The sequence below is a fragment of the Cricetulus griseus genome, assembly GCF_003668045.3.
Source record: "Cricetulus griseus strain 17A/GY chromosome 1 unlocalized genomic scaffold, alternate assembly CriGri-PICRH-1.0 chr1_0, whole genome shotgun sequence".
Taxonomy (NCBI): domain Eukaryota; kingdom Metazoa; phylum Chordata; class Mammalia; order Rodentia; family Cricetidae; genus Cricetulus; species Cricetulus griseus.
In genome coordinates, this window is record NW_023276806.1 from 135,301,448 (window position 1) to 135,316,090 (window position 14,643).

Consider the following 14,643-nt stretch of genomic DNA (forward strand, 5'->3'; position numbering starts at 1 on the left):
ACATGGGCTTTATGGTGCCTGATTTAGTTAGTAGTCCTGTGCCTAACCAATTGCTTCAGTCTCCATGCTTGCTAATGGGCTCTCAAGTGTCTTGACTTTTTAAGAAAGTACTACATGGTATTTGAATGTGTATCACTTATGTGGTAAACATGTGAAGTCCTTTGGCTTAGTCATATTTCCTCCATAAGTTTTGAGCTGTGGGTTTTTCTGTTGGAAGAAACTTGGATGGACCTGTCACTCATGTCATTACCAGAACTAAAATAGGTTTTAATTGTAAGCAGAGAGTACATTTGCTGTTAGAATGATTTCACTGCCTAAACTGTTTAAAATTCTAATAAAATAACTTCCTTTCTAAGAATTCATTGTTTTGTTTGTTTTTGTTTTTCGAGACAGGGTTTCTCTGTGTAGCTTTGGAGCCTATCCTGGCTGTCCTCGAACTCACAGAGATCCGTCTGCCTCTGCCTCTGCCTCTGCCTCCCGAGTCTGGGGTTAAAGGCGTGCGCCACCAACGCCCTGCTTTTTCTTTTCTTTTTCATCTCCATTATGCTTTTAATGAAGACAGGGCAGGGAGTTTCAGGTCTTGGAGACTTGGACCCCTTGTCTGTGTGAATCTGCATCCCTGTAGATCTGCTCTGGGACCCACCCCTCCCTTTCCTCCACTCAGAACAAACACCTTCCACCCCCTGGAGTCCGCCCTGGGCAGGACCTGATCATAGTTCTGGTTGAGCGCTTAAGTTGTCAACTTAAGTGCTTAAACTCTCCAGTATTAACGGTTTCAAAAACTGAACGGGCATTATGATGTTTAAAACACAAATCGGCTCCCCACAACCTTCTACTCTGCACCAGTCCTCAGCGGCCAGCATTGTGCCCACCCGCGGCTGTGGGCGTCGCCTCCTTGCGGCACTCTCCGGGAACCCGAACAGTCATCTGCGGAGAGAAGTCCCGAGCTCCGCCCGCGGGATAAGCGCCGTCCCGCACCAGCGGCTGCACAAGCTCGACCGCCGTGGTACGCACGCACGCGCAGGCTCGCCCCGCCCCGCCGTCGGTCACGTGCTCCGTGGCCCGGGCTGGCGAAGCCGGAAGTAGCCTGGGGCGCGAGAAGGCCCCGGAGCCGCGGGCTGTGCGCGGCGGAGACGCAGCTGGGTAAGAGGGGTCGGGCGGGGTCGGTCGGAGCCGGCTGACGCGCTCCGGGGTCGGGGAGGCAGGCGGGCGGGGTGCTGAGTCAGAGCGGGGCCGCGGCCCTGAGGGTCCCGCAGCCTCGCGCTCGCCCCGGCTGGGCCCTGGCGGCCGGGGCAGGACGGCTGCCCAGCCCGGAGTTGACTCGCCTCTCGCACCCTTGGCCCAGCAGACACCATGTTTTAAATGGACTGGCGACTGGACAGGCGTTCTCAAAGGTTGACTCACCCGAGGCTGCCAGTACAAGACGAGACGGGTTTTTTCTTGATGTGCACAAGCAAAAAAAAGATGCAAATTCCCATGTTTTCTAGTTCCTCTTTGACCAAGCTTTGGGATTTCTTCGCCTAATCCGTTTCCCTGATATTTTCTGTCAGTCGTCCCAAGACAGGTTCTGTCAAATGCATAATCAAAACCCGATCCTTTTCCACTCCGGAACCGCTACTGTCTGTCGAATAAATGAGGTAGAGTTTGGAAATCCTGGAACTTTGTCCGTACCCCATGCCACCAAACCTGTTTTATCCTCGGTAACTTTCGTTTTAAACAATTAAAGGAAGTAGACTGACGACGGCGTCACCAATAATGTACTTGTTGAATGCCAGTTTATACGCTTGTCAAAATTTATGGAGACTTGATAGCAAGCATCTGGTGGGTGTGCTGAGTCATGTTTTAGTCATGAGGGGGTTATTGGAACAAAGTTTCAAACCATCACTGGTGGGCCCATCTTTTTATATTGGGATATAGAGAGCAGGTATCCCAGCTAAGAGTGTTTTCATTATCCACCAGATATAAGTAAGTGCTTGGTGATACTGTTGTCTTTCAGTTATCTGACAGCAATGTAACATCAGCTAGGGAAGGTTTCCCACTACATATTTGGGTTTACTGCCACTTGAATGAAATGCAGTAACTGGTAAATGCATTCACTACTTATGAAAAGTACTCTCTCCCACACACACACAGAGGACATCTGGCCAGTGAGTGTTATTATTGCTTACTTCAAATAGATTGGATGGGCAATTGCTTATCTAAATTACATTGATGATAAAATTATAAAGACAGCTAGTGTATAAGAGATTAGTGAAACTTGGACCCTTGGCCACTTGACTGGAGTTCTAACTTAGGACTGTAAGGTCATTTTTGTGTTCTGAACTTAGAGCAGACTGTAGGAGTCTGATGTGTCTAGCAATTGTGCCATTCTTTCACTTGCTCCACTTTCCCGTGTTAAAAGGACAAGTCTGTCATTGTTGCCTCTTAAGACTTGGTAATATGTACTTGGTATGTGTATCTTTGTCTGTTTAGAAGTTAGGGAAACTTTTTAATGTTTTTTATTTTAATTTTTATTTATTTTTATTTAATGTTTTTTAATTTAATTTTATTTATTGTGTGATGGGACTCTTGCGTGTTGTGGGACAGATGGTCTATTAATGTCTTCTGCCACATGGGTTCCAGGGACTGAACTTCAGTTGCCACATTTGGTAGCAAGCGCCTTTGCCCACTGAGCCATTTCGCTGGGCCAGGAACCTATCCTTAAACACCATTACAGCAGTTATTGACTTTTCAGGAATAATAAGTCCTGTACTTCTCAATTACAGTTTTTCTGTAGATGAAAGTTTGCGTTATGGAACTATTGTGCAGAGATGGATGGCTCAGTGTTGAAGAGCACTTGCTGCTCTTGCAGAGGATGGGAGTTGAGCTCCCAGCACCCACAGCAAGTGGGTTACAGCTGCCTCTAACTCCAGCTCCTAGGGGTCCAACACCCTCCTACCTCCTCCAGAATCACACCTACAGAGTCATACACTCATTCACAGAGAATCCAGATACACCTGTAATTCCATCATTCCAGAGGCCAAGGCAAAAAAAAAAAAAAAAAAAAAAAGGCTGGGTTATATACAGAGCTCCAGGCTAGGCTGGGAAATACTGTAAAACACTACCTCCAAAGCATATCAAAAACAATTGAATCTGTGTCAGTGGTTTAACATTGAGGGTTTTCCCTATAATGTCCACATAGCATTTTATCCTATAATATTATTAGAAACATATTCTTTTTTTTAGATTTTTTTTAGATTTTCTGAGGTATTTCCATTGTCTTTCACTGCCCCTCCCAAATCACTTAAAGCCCTATTGCTGTGTTTTGTTAAGCCTGGACTTGAAATTTAGCTGCTGTGCTTGCTGCCGAATTGGAGCCCTTCCTAAGTGCTACCATGAAAGTGTTTCAATTATAATTGCTTTTTTTTTTAAAGATTTTATTTATTTATTATGTACAGTCTTCTGCCTGCATGCCAGCAGAGGGTACCAGATCTCATTCATGGTGATTGCGAGCCATCATGTGGTTGCCGGGAATTGAACTCAGGACCTCTGGAAGAGCAGTCAGTGCTCTTAACTGCTGAGCCATCTCTCCAGCCCCTAGAAACATATTTTTAACACTGGACTGCTTATGCGTGTCCAATTGCCAGTAAATAATGAGTAGTCCCACTTCAGACTGAATGTGGCTAATAACATTTGTTTCTTGGCTGTGTTATTTCCTGAACAGCATACATGCAAATCTCTTCTTTCCCCTCATCGTGAGGAGAAGCGCCCGAGCAAGCCGAGATGCAGAGTACTTCCAACCATCTGTGGCTCTTGTCTGATATCTTAGGCCAGGGGGCCACTGCAAATGTCTTTCGAGGAAGACATAAGGTAGGTACCATGCTGTCACTCTTTCTGTCACTTTATTTTCTTCTGACAAGTGCACTTACATTTTGATTTTTTTGGGGGGGCGGGGGTTGTCTAAAGAAAAAGGGTTTTACAATTTTTGTGATTATTTAAGGTTTAGTTTGTTTGGGGGCAGTGAACCCATCTATCCAGTAGTGCTAGAGTCTGTGAGTTTATGGAATTGGGGAAAAAAAAAAAAAAAAAACCTGGAAGTTCATTGGAAAGTGTTTCCTGCCTTCCTGCTTAACTTTCCGATGGTGATGTATGGTGGAGGGAGGCATGGTAGGCAGGCAGATGCCCACAAGTGATTCTCATCTGCTCAGCCAAGGGCTCACTCTGTCTCTAAAATAGCATCCTACAAGGTAGGTTGGAGTGAAAAAGGAGTCTCAACATGGAAAGCAGAGTTAGCAGGCTGTGTCCTACTGTGAGGCCATCTGAACCTAGTAGGAGTGGGAGTGGGATTAAAAGGAGTGATCCCAACAGCAGGTGAGCAACCCAAACAAAGACACTGAATAAATGTGAAGCAAGCTGGAAAAATAATAGAGTGGGAATTCCTTTTATAGGTCAAATGCCTGGTTTTGGAGGCACTTTGAATGTGTTTTAGGGTAAGTGATGTTTGGAGCCTTGTAATTCTTATTTTCAGACCTAGGAACTCTGAACGATTTAGGAGGAAGGGCTCTTCTGTTCGGTAGCTTTGAGATTGTCATCGAGACAAGCATGCATGGGTGAGGGGCTGTCCTCTGGAGAGAGAACATGGTTATAAACAGCTATATGGCTCATAAAAAATGAATCATAAAAGTCACATGATGGCTTTTAGCCGTTTCCTCTTGACTCTGGAACTGTGCAGGGGCTCTGGGTTCTTATTTAAGTTCACTTTGTTCATGCCTGGATAGTTCTTTGCTAGAAATTGTTTTTTGTTTGTTGTGTGCTAAGAAGAGAATAACAGAATTTAATGTTGAAAGCACATCTGACCTTGTGTCTTCCTTTGTTTGAAATTACTGTAATTGTTACTTTGTATCAGGCACTATGGTAGGCCTGAAGTTGTTAAAGTATAACTAATGAGCAATCCCTACATAGGACAAGTTTGATTTCTGTATGGAGGTGCTTTCAGGAAGGATATAAGTTGGAAACTAAATAATAGTAGTGATAACTTGGTTGACATGTGTTTAAAGAGCTGGCACTACTGGATAGTTTATGTCTTCTGGTCCTGTTCCCTACTTAGGTACACCGTATCCTTCGTGTAGGTGCCTAGACATGGTAGATCCTCTGAAGTGTTCACTGAATGAAAGAATGGATGGATAAGATCAGTTTGGATACTTCAAGGCAACATGAAGTTCTTTTTATTAAAAACAAAAATGTGCTTTTAAACATATATCGTAGAAACCAAAAATAACAGATTTTGAGGAGGATAAGAATGGACCAAAGAGGTTCCTATGATCCAGTGTCATGGAAGTCTCAGTGTGGGTGTGGGTTCACGAAGGTCAATAGAAAAAAAAAAAATCAGAGACAGTGTAAGAATGAATTTAGCCCTTGCAGCTGCAGAGGACCCTAGCTTCAAGGAATTGAAGTACCTTCCTAACACCCAGGGCAATTTTATTTTTTTCTGTGTTAACACTTTAGCCAGTTGATTACCATATGCTCAGAACAGCTTGAATGAGGCTTCCAAAACACAATGCCATGTGCAGAGTCTTGATTCATAAGTGCCACAGTTTTCCTGGTTTCCTGAACCAGTTTTTGCATAGGCCTTTGTCATCCTGGGAAAGTCCCAAAGTTCACATCGAGGGAGAAAAGGTATCCATTTGGTCAGAGCTAGGCCAGGTGTGTGCTTAAGACTAGTTGCTCTCCAGAAATGTATTTCCAGAAGCTATGATTGTTCTTAGTGTCATCAGTGTCAACTCAAGCATTTAAGACTATACTAAATAAAAAAGCAGGCTGTGGGGTGGAGAGATGGCTCAGGGTGAAGTGCACACATACACTGCTCTTGCAGAAGACCTGATTCCAGCACCCATGTGAGCTGGCTCACAACTGCCTATAACTCCAGCTCTACAAGTGCCCGCACTCAATGTTTACATACCTGCACATTGACACTCAGATACCCATGGTTAGAGGGTCCTGGAGCTCTCACAGAGGGCCCAGGTTTGATTACCAGTGTCCACAAGGCAGTTCACCGTGGTCTATACCCAGTTACAGAAGACATGCTTTCTCCTGCCCTTCAAAGACACCAGCAAACACACAGTGAACAGACATACATACAGGCAAAATGCCCACGTACATAAAATAAATATAATAATAATAAGGCAAAATAAAAATAAATCTTTAAAAAAAAAAAACCAGAGTCCTGCTTCCCCTTTGATTGTTTAAAATCTATTTGATCATGATATTCACCCTTTGTGTACTGCTTAGGACACCATGTTCTTAAGTGTACTGTTATTAAAAATATAGCATTTATTTAATCTTTCAGACAGTTTTATTTATTAGTATATGTGTGCAGGCACACTACCATAGCATACATGTTGGAGGTCAGAGGGTGACTTTTGGGAGTCAGTTCTCTCCTCTGTTTTCCTGGGGATGGAATGCAGGTCATCAGGCTTGCATGACAAGTGCTTTTTTTTTTTTGGAATTAGTTTAAATTGTAATTTTAATTTTTTTATTAGTTCAAATTAGGAACAAGCTTGCTTCACATATCAATCCCCCCTCCCTCTCCCCTCTGCTCCCCATGGAGGGTAGGGCCCTCCACAGGAGGGGGGGTCCCCTAAATTCCTCAACATCATCCTGGGCCGCGCCTAGGCCCGACTCCATGTATAACAAGTGCTTTTATCCACTGAGCCCTCTCACTGCTCCTTAACCTAGTCTTCCTTATTAAAGTGGTCATTAGCTACTGTTTCGTTGGATGGAATGTGTGGGCATGATAACCATGGTCAAGGTGAAGAGAAGTGACTTGAAGGAAGGATGTGCTAATTGCATGTCTTTATAATTCATATGACTTTGACTTGTGGCAACGGATGACTGTGCAGGTGACTACATGGAAATGGTGCGTTCCCATAGTCCAGTTACCTCCCAGGTATGATAGATTCCCAAACTCTCCCGAAATTCGGACCCTGATTATTACCCGGGGTGCGTTGCCATGTTATATTGTTGCCACTTCTCCATCCTCTATGAGAAACCTCCCATTTGAACTGGCAGATGGCTCAGTGGTCAAGGCAGTCGACTTGTAACAACTTAAGTGTGATTCTCAGGTCACACATGGTGGAAAGAGAAACTGGCCACTGTACACTGCCCTCTGACCTCTACCCATGTGCCCATACCCATCACACACACACACACACACACACACACACACACACACACACACAGTAAGATAAATACATGTAATGGAATTTTTTTTTAAGGGGAAAAATATCTGTTAGACTGAGCCTGAGACAATTCCAAGGGAATATACATTTCTATGTAATTAATGTGACTTGGGCAGTAGGGGTCATTTAGAGTTGGTTCAAATATTAGTATTGAGAGGTGGGATTATTAACAACAGCAAAATAGTTTTTAAAGACCACTGTATCTATGGAAAGATGAAGCATGGTTCAAAGGAGAGGTCCTAGTCAGAGTCCTAGGGTGTCCTTAAGCAGGCCATGCTTGAACCCCAAGAAGAACTGGCTTTGAGGAAATTCAACATTGAATAAATAAGGAGAAAGTGAGGCTGAATGCAAAAAAGGCCCATATTGCCACCAGGGAGAAGCTTGCTGGTTCCAGGGACTGAAAGTAAGTGGGCAGACCTGGATGAGTTTAGAGCAAGGTTGATTTTATACTGCTAAAAAGCTGTAGTTGTGTGTTGTGATAGTGCATGTAACACTGGGCAGAGGGCTAGAGGGCTACTGTAGCATGTCAGTGGATGCTTGAGACTTCGTCACTGATGAAGGAGCAAACCTTCCCACTCCGGCATCTAGGCATGTTGGGGCAGCAGTGGCATGATCCATCTAGGAAGTCCACTTTGCCCTTCCATGGCATAGTCCAGGAGCCAGGAAGTCCACTCTGACCCCTATTCTCAGACTCCTGCTTACCAACACACACATCATAGGTAGTTGCTTTGATAATGTTGATAAAAATTTTTGTAGGTAGAATGTAATTTCTCATCTTTTTGTTCTGATTTGCAAATGTTTGGCTCAGGGAAATCCTTGGAGTTTCACTTTCATTTTCTTCTCCAGAAGTTCCCTTTTGACACTAGGGCTGCTACCTTTTGCTATGTGAATGACTATCTCTGCCACTAGTGTACCATTTGTAAGTTCTATTTGTAATGTCAAAAACAGCGACCTTGGGGAACTTCCTGATTGTTTACCTTTTTGTGTGTTTGGGAGCTCTGATCCCAGAGCTTGGTCTGAAGGGTGCATGGTGCATTGCAAATACAGATTGCTATATCATGTTACTGACTAACTCCTTCCCCTCTTTTATCTTTCAGAAAACTGGTGATTTATATGCTGTCAAAGTATTTAATAACATAAGCTTCCTTCGCCCAGTGGATGTTCAAATGAGAGAGTTTGAAGTGTTAAAAAAACTCAATCACAAAAATATTGTCAAATTATTTGCTATTGAAGAGGAGGTAAGGATCCGAGCTCTCCATTGTGTTGTGGTAGTTCCCATTCAGAAAGCAGGAGCTAGCAAAAGGGGTTACAAACACTACATAACCGAGAGTTCTATCCCCAGCATTTCAGTAGATAGAGAATAGAAACAACGTCGCAGAGAAAGGGTATAAAGAGGAGATATGTAAAATCTGGTCACTCGTATATGAAAAAAGAAAAAGAAGAGAAAAACTCACAAGTAAAATTCATCTAATTGTATAAAGAGCTGGAGATGGTTCAGCAGTTAAGAGAACTTGCTGCTCTTCCAGAGAACCAGGGTTCAGTTCCTAGCACCCATCCACAGCAGGAGCTCACAACCACCTGTGACCCCAGCTTTAGGAGATCCCATAGGCTCTGATGGTCTTTGTGGGTACCCAAACACACATACCCATAAATAAGAATAAAATGTTTTACAACAAAAGAAAAGGACACTGATAGAAACCTTTGTTTTGCCGGGCGTTGGTGGCGCACGCCTTTAATCCCAGCACTCGGGAGGCAGAGGCAGGTGGATCTCTGTGAGTTTGAGGCCAGTGTAGTCTACAAGAGCTAGTTCTAGGACAGTCTCCAAAGCTACACAGAGAAACCCTGTCTCGGGGAAAAAAAAAAGAAAGAAAGAAACCTTTGTTTTTTGTTTGTTTGGTTTTGATTTTTTTTGGGGGGGGGTTCGAAACAGAGTTCCTCTGTGGCTTTGGAGGCTATCCTAGAACTAGCTCTTGTAGACCAGACTGGCCTCGAACTCACAGAGATCCACTTGCCTCTGCCTCCCGAGTGCTGGGATTAAAGGCGTGTGCCACCAATGCCTGGCTTGATAGAAAATGAGTAAAGCTCATAGTAATTTAGAGATTAAAGTCTCAATTATAAAAGAATTGATTTTAGGAATATCATTAAGTAGAAATATTCTAAAATGAAGTGGCAATCTTTGCTTTTAGATATGAATATTCAACAAAGATCTTTTCTTAAAATATTGCACTGTATATTCCTTACAGTTCATTCTTAATGGTTTCTTAGGGTTGATCAAGAGTAAATTATAGTTTCATGCATTAAAATGTGAAATGATATCCTAATATATAAAAACTGATTGGAAAGTCTAATAAGTGAAAATGTATGGTAGCTAGTGAAGGGAATGGTGTCAGCTCAGAAATCCCCAATTCCAAGCCCTCAGCACAAAGCCAGGCATAGTGTTCACATCTGTAATCTTAGCCAGGCATAGGGTGTATGTCTGTAATCTCGGCACTTGGGACACTGGGGCAGAAGAATTTCTGAAAAAGTCAAACCATCCTAGGCTGCAGAGTAGTGTCTGACATTGTCTCAGAAAACAAAACTAGCAACAAAAGAAGAGAGTAGCCTTCCCAACTGCCGCAGCTGGAAGTCCCTACCTCTGAAGGGATTGTCAAGTGCAGAAAGCATAGTCCACAACACTGCCCTCACTCAGACACCAGCCCCCTTAGATTTTGTTTTTATTTTTATTTTTGGCTATGTGCATATGTATACGTTATTGGTGCAGGTACCCTTGCAAGCCAGAAGGCAGCATCAGATCCCCTGGAGCAGACATTGAAGGCAGGTGTGAGCTGCCTGACAGGGGGGATGGAAACTGAATTCAGGCCCTCCGGAGGAGCAGTATATGCTCTTAACCACTGAGCCATCTCTCCAGCTCACCCATTGCTTTTGAAGGCTAGGACTCCATTCCTTGAAGTTAAAGTACTTATCATAAAAAGGAGATTTTCCTAAGTATATTGTTATTCATACGAAACTAGATGATTTAAACAAAAACAGTATAACCATGATCTTGTGGTTCATATTTAGTTTTCATTGATTTGTCTTCTAAACAAACTCCACTTTAGTTTATATATAATATACCTATATATTAAGATTTCTTTTTTCTTTTCATTTGTGTGTGTATGCTCACATGTGCTCCAGTGCCTGGGGAGAACAAAAGACAGTGGTGGAAGCCCTGGACCTGGAATCGCCCAGTGTGGGTACTGGGAGCTGAACTCAGTTCCTCTGGAAGAGCAGCAAGTGCTTGTAATTGCTGAACTCTCTCTCCAGCCCTCCACTTCATTTAGTAGAAACTGGAAGCTGTTTATTATATAAGCATAGCATTTATCAGTACTGGAGGCAAAGTAACTTTGTCATTACAGCAGATTCTGCATTTGAATGAGGTCAGGCAGGCAAGTGCTGCCCTGTAAACAGATTTGCTTTCATGTTTTTCCCATTGATTCTCAATCAGTAACTTTTTTTTCCAGACAACAACAAGGCATAAAGTACTTATTATGGAATTTTGTCCCTGTGGGAGTTTATACACTGTTTTAGAGGAGCCATCCAATGCCTATGGACTACCGGAATCAGAATTTTTAATCGTTTTACGAGATGTGGGTATGTTTATTTATATGGTTTTATATGTGTTCATTTATATGGTTACATATATTATTTAAAGATATAGAATGAAAAGTTGATTTCCTATATTCAAAACAAAAAAAACTTTAATGCAGTGTTTTCTTAAGAACCACACCAAAAGCACAAGTGCCTAAAAAAAGTTAGATAAATTGGCCTTTATCAGCATTAAAACTTTCTTCAGGACTGGAGAGAGAGCTCAGCTGCTAAGATCGCTGGCTGTTCTTATAGAGGACCCAGGTTCAGTTCCCAGCAGCTCACAGGCATCTACCTATCTGTAACTCCAGTGCCGGAGAATCTAGTACCCTGTCCTGGCCTCCACAGGCACCAGGTATGCATTTAGTGCACAGATAATGCATGCAGGCAAAATACCCATACATGAAATAAATACAATTTTAAAAGCCACCGCTTATTTGAGATGGTAACTGAAAAAAGAGCCCATAGGCCACAAGAGTGTTTGTAGATCACATGTAAGATGCCTTGTCCAGACACCCTATCAAAAACAGTTTTAAGATTTGTCAAAGGATTTGACCAGATACTTGTCAAAAAGAAAGGATAGACAGATGGCCAACGAGTGCATTAAACAGTGATCAACATTATTAATCACTAAGAAATTTGTAATGAGAAGGCTCTTCTTACCATGAGGATGAGCAAATCCAAATAACAATAACAGACATTGGAAAGTGGAGAGTAGAGCCTGTCATGCACTGCTGTGCATGTAAAGGGATACAACCCTTAGGAAATAGTCCAACAGCTCTACAAAAGACTAATATAAAATAGCTGCATGCTTGTGGCAATTCCAACAGGCATACCCAAAGAATTAAAAACACATCCACATAAAATTTTACACATCTTTGTTTGTTGTAGCATTATTCATAATAGCCATTAAATAAAATCTAAACAATACAAATACCCATCAACTGACAAATGGATTAAGATGTTGTATATCCATATAATGGAATATTACTCATTCATGAAAAGGAATGAAGCCACATGTGATGGGGCAAGTCTGTATTCCCAGCATTTGGGAGGTAGAGATAGAAGGTCAGGAGTACAAGGTTACAGGTCAAGTTTAAGACAAGCCTCCATTACATGAGATCCTATGGTGTCCCCCCCCCAAAAAAAAAACCCACAGCACAATGTCTCTCTGTCTCTCTCGCTCTCTGTCTCACACACACACACACACACACACACACACACACACCACATGCTTACTGTTCTAGTTTGATTTTTGTTGCTGTCATAAACATGACAAGAAGTGGCCTGGTGAGGAAAGGGTTTGTTTGGCTTACACTTCCTGTCCCAGGCCATCATTGAGGGAAGTCAAGTTGGGAACTGAAGCACAGACCTTAGAGGAACACTGCAGACTGGCTTGCTCTCAGGCTCAGTTTCTGTTACTTTGCTTATACTTCCCAGGGCCACCTGCCCCAGGGTGGCACTGTCCAAAGTGACCTGTGTCCTTCCACATCACTCAACAATCAGAAAATACCACAGACATGGCTAAAGGTCAGTCTGATGGAGACATTTACCAGGTGAGGCTTCCTCTTCCCATGTGTTGCCAGTTTGTGTCAAGTTGGCAAAAACCAACCACACCTACTGTGGTAGTTTGCATATAACTGGTGCCCATGAGCTGACTTTGATTTTATAGGGGAGTACACTTAAGAGATTGCATGGTATTGGTGGTGCACACCTTTAATCCTAGCACTCGGGAGGCAGAGGCAGGCAGATCTCTGTGAGTTCGAGACCAGCCTGGTCTCCAGAGCGAGTGCCAGGATAGGCTCCAAAGCTACACAGAGAAACCCTGTCTTGAAAAACAAAAAACAAAACAAAACAAAACAAAAAAAATTGCATGAATCACAGAAGAGACTTTGAACTTTGTGCTTTTCAACATTGTTGAGACTGTGATAGACTATATGGACTTTTGATGTTGGACTAAATGCATTTTGTAATATGATATTGTTAAAAGTTTAAGGGGGCCAGGGAGTAGAATGTGGTAGTGTGAATGTAATTGGCTCCCATAAGCTTGTAGGGTTGGCACTATAGGGAGGTGTGGCCTTGTTGAAGGAAGTGTGTCACTGTGGAGGTTCTCAGGTCTCGCTTGCTTGAGTTTCTCTCATTGTCACAGTCTACTTCCTGTTGCCTTCTGATCAAGATGTAGCCAGTGTCACATCTGCCTGCATGCTGCCATGCCCCCCACCGTGATGATAATGGACTGAACCTCTGAACTGTAAGCAAACCAGCCCAATTAAACTTATAAAGTTTCCTTTGTAAGAGCTGGCTGTGGTCATGGTGTCTCTTCACAGCAATAGAGATCCTAACTAGGACACACACATACAAAACAATAAATATGTTTCTTAATTGAAAAGTAAAAATGAAATCTTGACACGTGCTAAAATGTGGGTGAATCTTGAAAGAATATAAAAGGAAAGAAGCAAGAGACAAAAGATCGTAGTGTCATATAATGCCACTCACAGAAATGTACAGAGTCAGTCCATAGGACAAAGAGGCAGTGACTGACTGCCTGTCTTAGAGGACAGAATTTGAGAGTGTCTGCTAGTGGCCACAGAGCTGCTTTGAGCAGGTAGAAAAAGAGTTTTCATTTGCAGGATAATAAAACTGTTGTGGTGTTGATGATGAGAGTCGTACAACTCTATTAAAAATACATTATTGAATGGTATGCTTTTTAAAAGTGAAAAGTAAGTCATAAGAAATACACACACATACACACACATATACATACATATACATGTTTCAATTATCCTGTTATTTTTTAAAAGACAAGTGAAGTAATGCCCTCTTGGAAAGAAGTGAGTCAGATGTGGTGAGGAGGCCAGGATATAGCATGTGCCTTAATCTCATCTCATGACCTGCCTGCCAGCCTCACAGTGTTAATGTCTTATGTCCAACAGTGTCAGTGCCTTTGCCTGTACAAACACAAGCTGACTGGCACTAATCATAAACACGTCTCCATGGAAACAAGGGCCACAGTGTGCCCTCCTTTTGCTACTTCTTTACCGATTTGTGTGTTGAAGCCAGTTCATTTTTTGTGACTTTTTTTTTTTTCCCAAAGTGAAATAACCATAAAACAGGAACTGGACATGGCATACCTTTAATCCCAGCACTCAGGTCTCTGTGAGTTCAAAGCCAGCCTGCTCTATAACAGGTTCCAAAACAGTGAGGGCTGTTAGACAGGGAGACCCTGCCTCCAAACAACAACAACAACAACAACAACAACAACATATAAAACATTTGGATCTTTGTTATTCTGTCTGTATTACCAAAAGTAGTTCAGGAAGTCATCACCTCAAGCCCCTTGCTCCGTTCGCCTAATAGTTCCGCAGACAGCCGACTTCAGTAGGTCATAGTTGTTATCTAAACCTCCTTATGGTTGAAACTTGAGACTGTACACATGCACACTTGTGCATGGAGTGTGTATGTGTGCGTGCATGTGGGTGTTTGTAGAGGGGAGGGATCTGTTTCTTAGAATAAAAGGACATTGAGCCAACTTGAACTTAAGTTGGAGTGAATATGAATGTATCATATCCATGAATTTGAGATGTGTGTACACACAGAGGTCCCCATCATGATTTCCTGTGTTTTGTGTTTACTTTAGTTTTTAGAGTCAGGAGGGCAATCCATTGAATACTGGATGCCCCAAATTTATTCTTCAACATTCTTAAATACTCCAGCCAAAAAGGGGAAAATGGCAGAAGATTTTATCAAAATACAAAGAAGAAACAGACTTTCTTCCTTAATTCTCCAAACATGTGGTAACCAC

General features: G+C 42.5%; 1 protein-coding gene across 1 annotated transcript in view; it reads left to right on the forward strand.

Moving 5' to 3' along the window:
* Nucleotides 1-1,043: 1,043 nt before the first annotated feature.
* LOC100770091 (serine/threonine-protein kinase TBK1) overlaps nt 1,044-14,643 on the forward strand; it is a 38,908-nt gene continuing 25,308 nt past the window's right edge. Inside the window, exons 1-4 of the mRNA XM_027392299.1 lie at nt 1,044-1,143; nt 3,704-3,849; nt 8,315-8,455; nt 10,718-10,847. Coding sequence (XP_027248100.1) covers nt 3,763-3,849; nt 8,315-8,455; nt 10,718-10,847 — 358 coding nt within the window. The 5' untranslated portion in view covers nt 1,044-1,143; nt 3,704-3,762. The remainder of the gene's footprint in view (nt 1,144-3,703; nt 3,850-8,314; nt 8,456-10,717; nt 10,848-14,643) is intronic.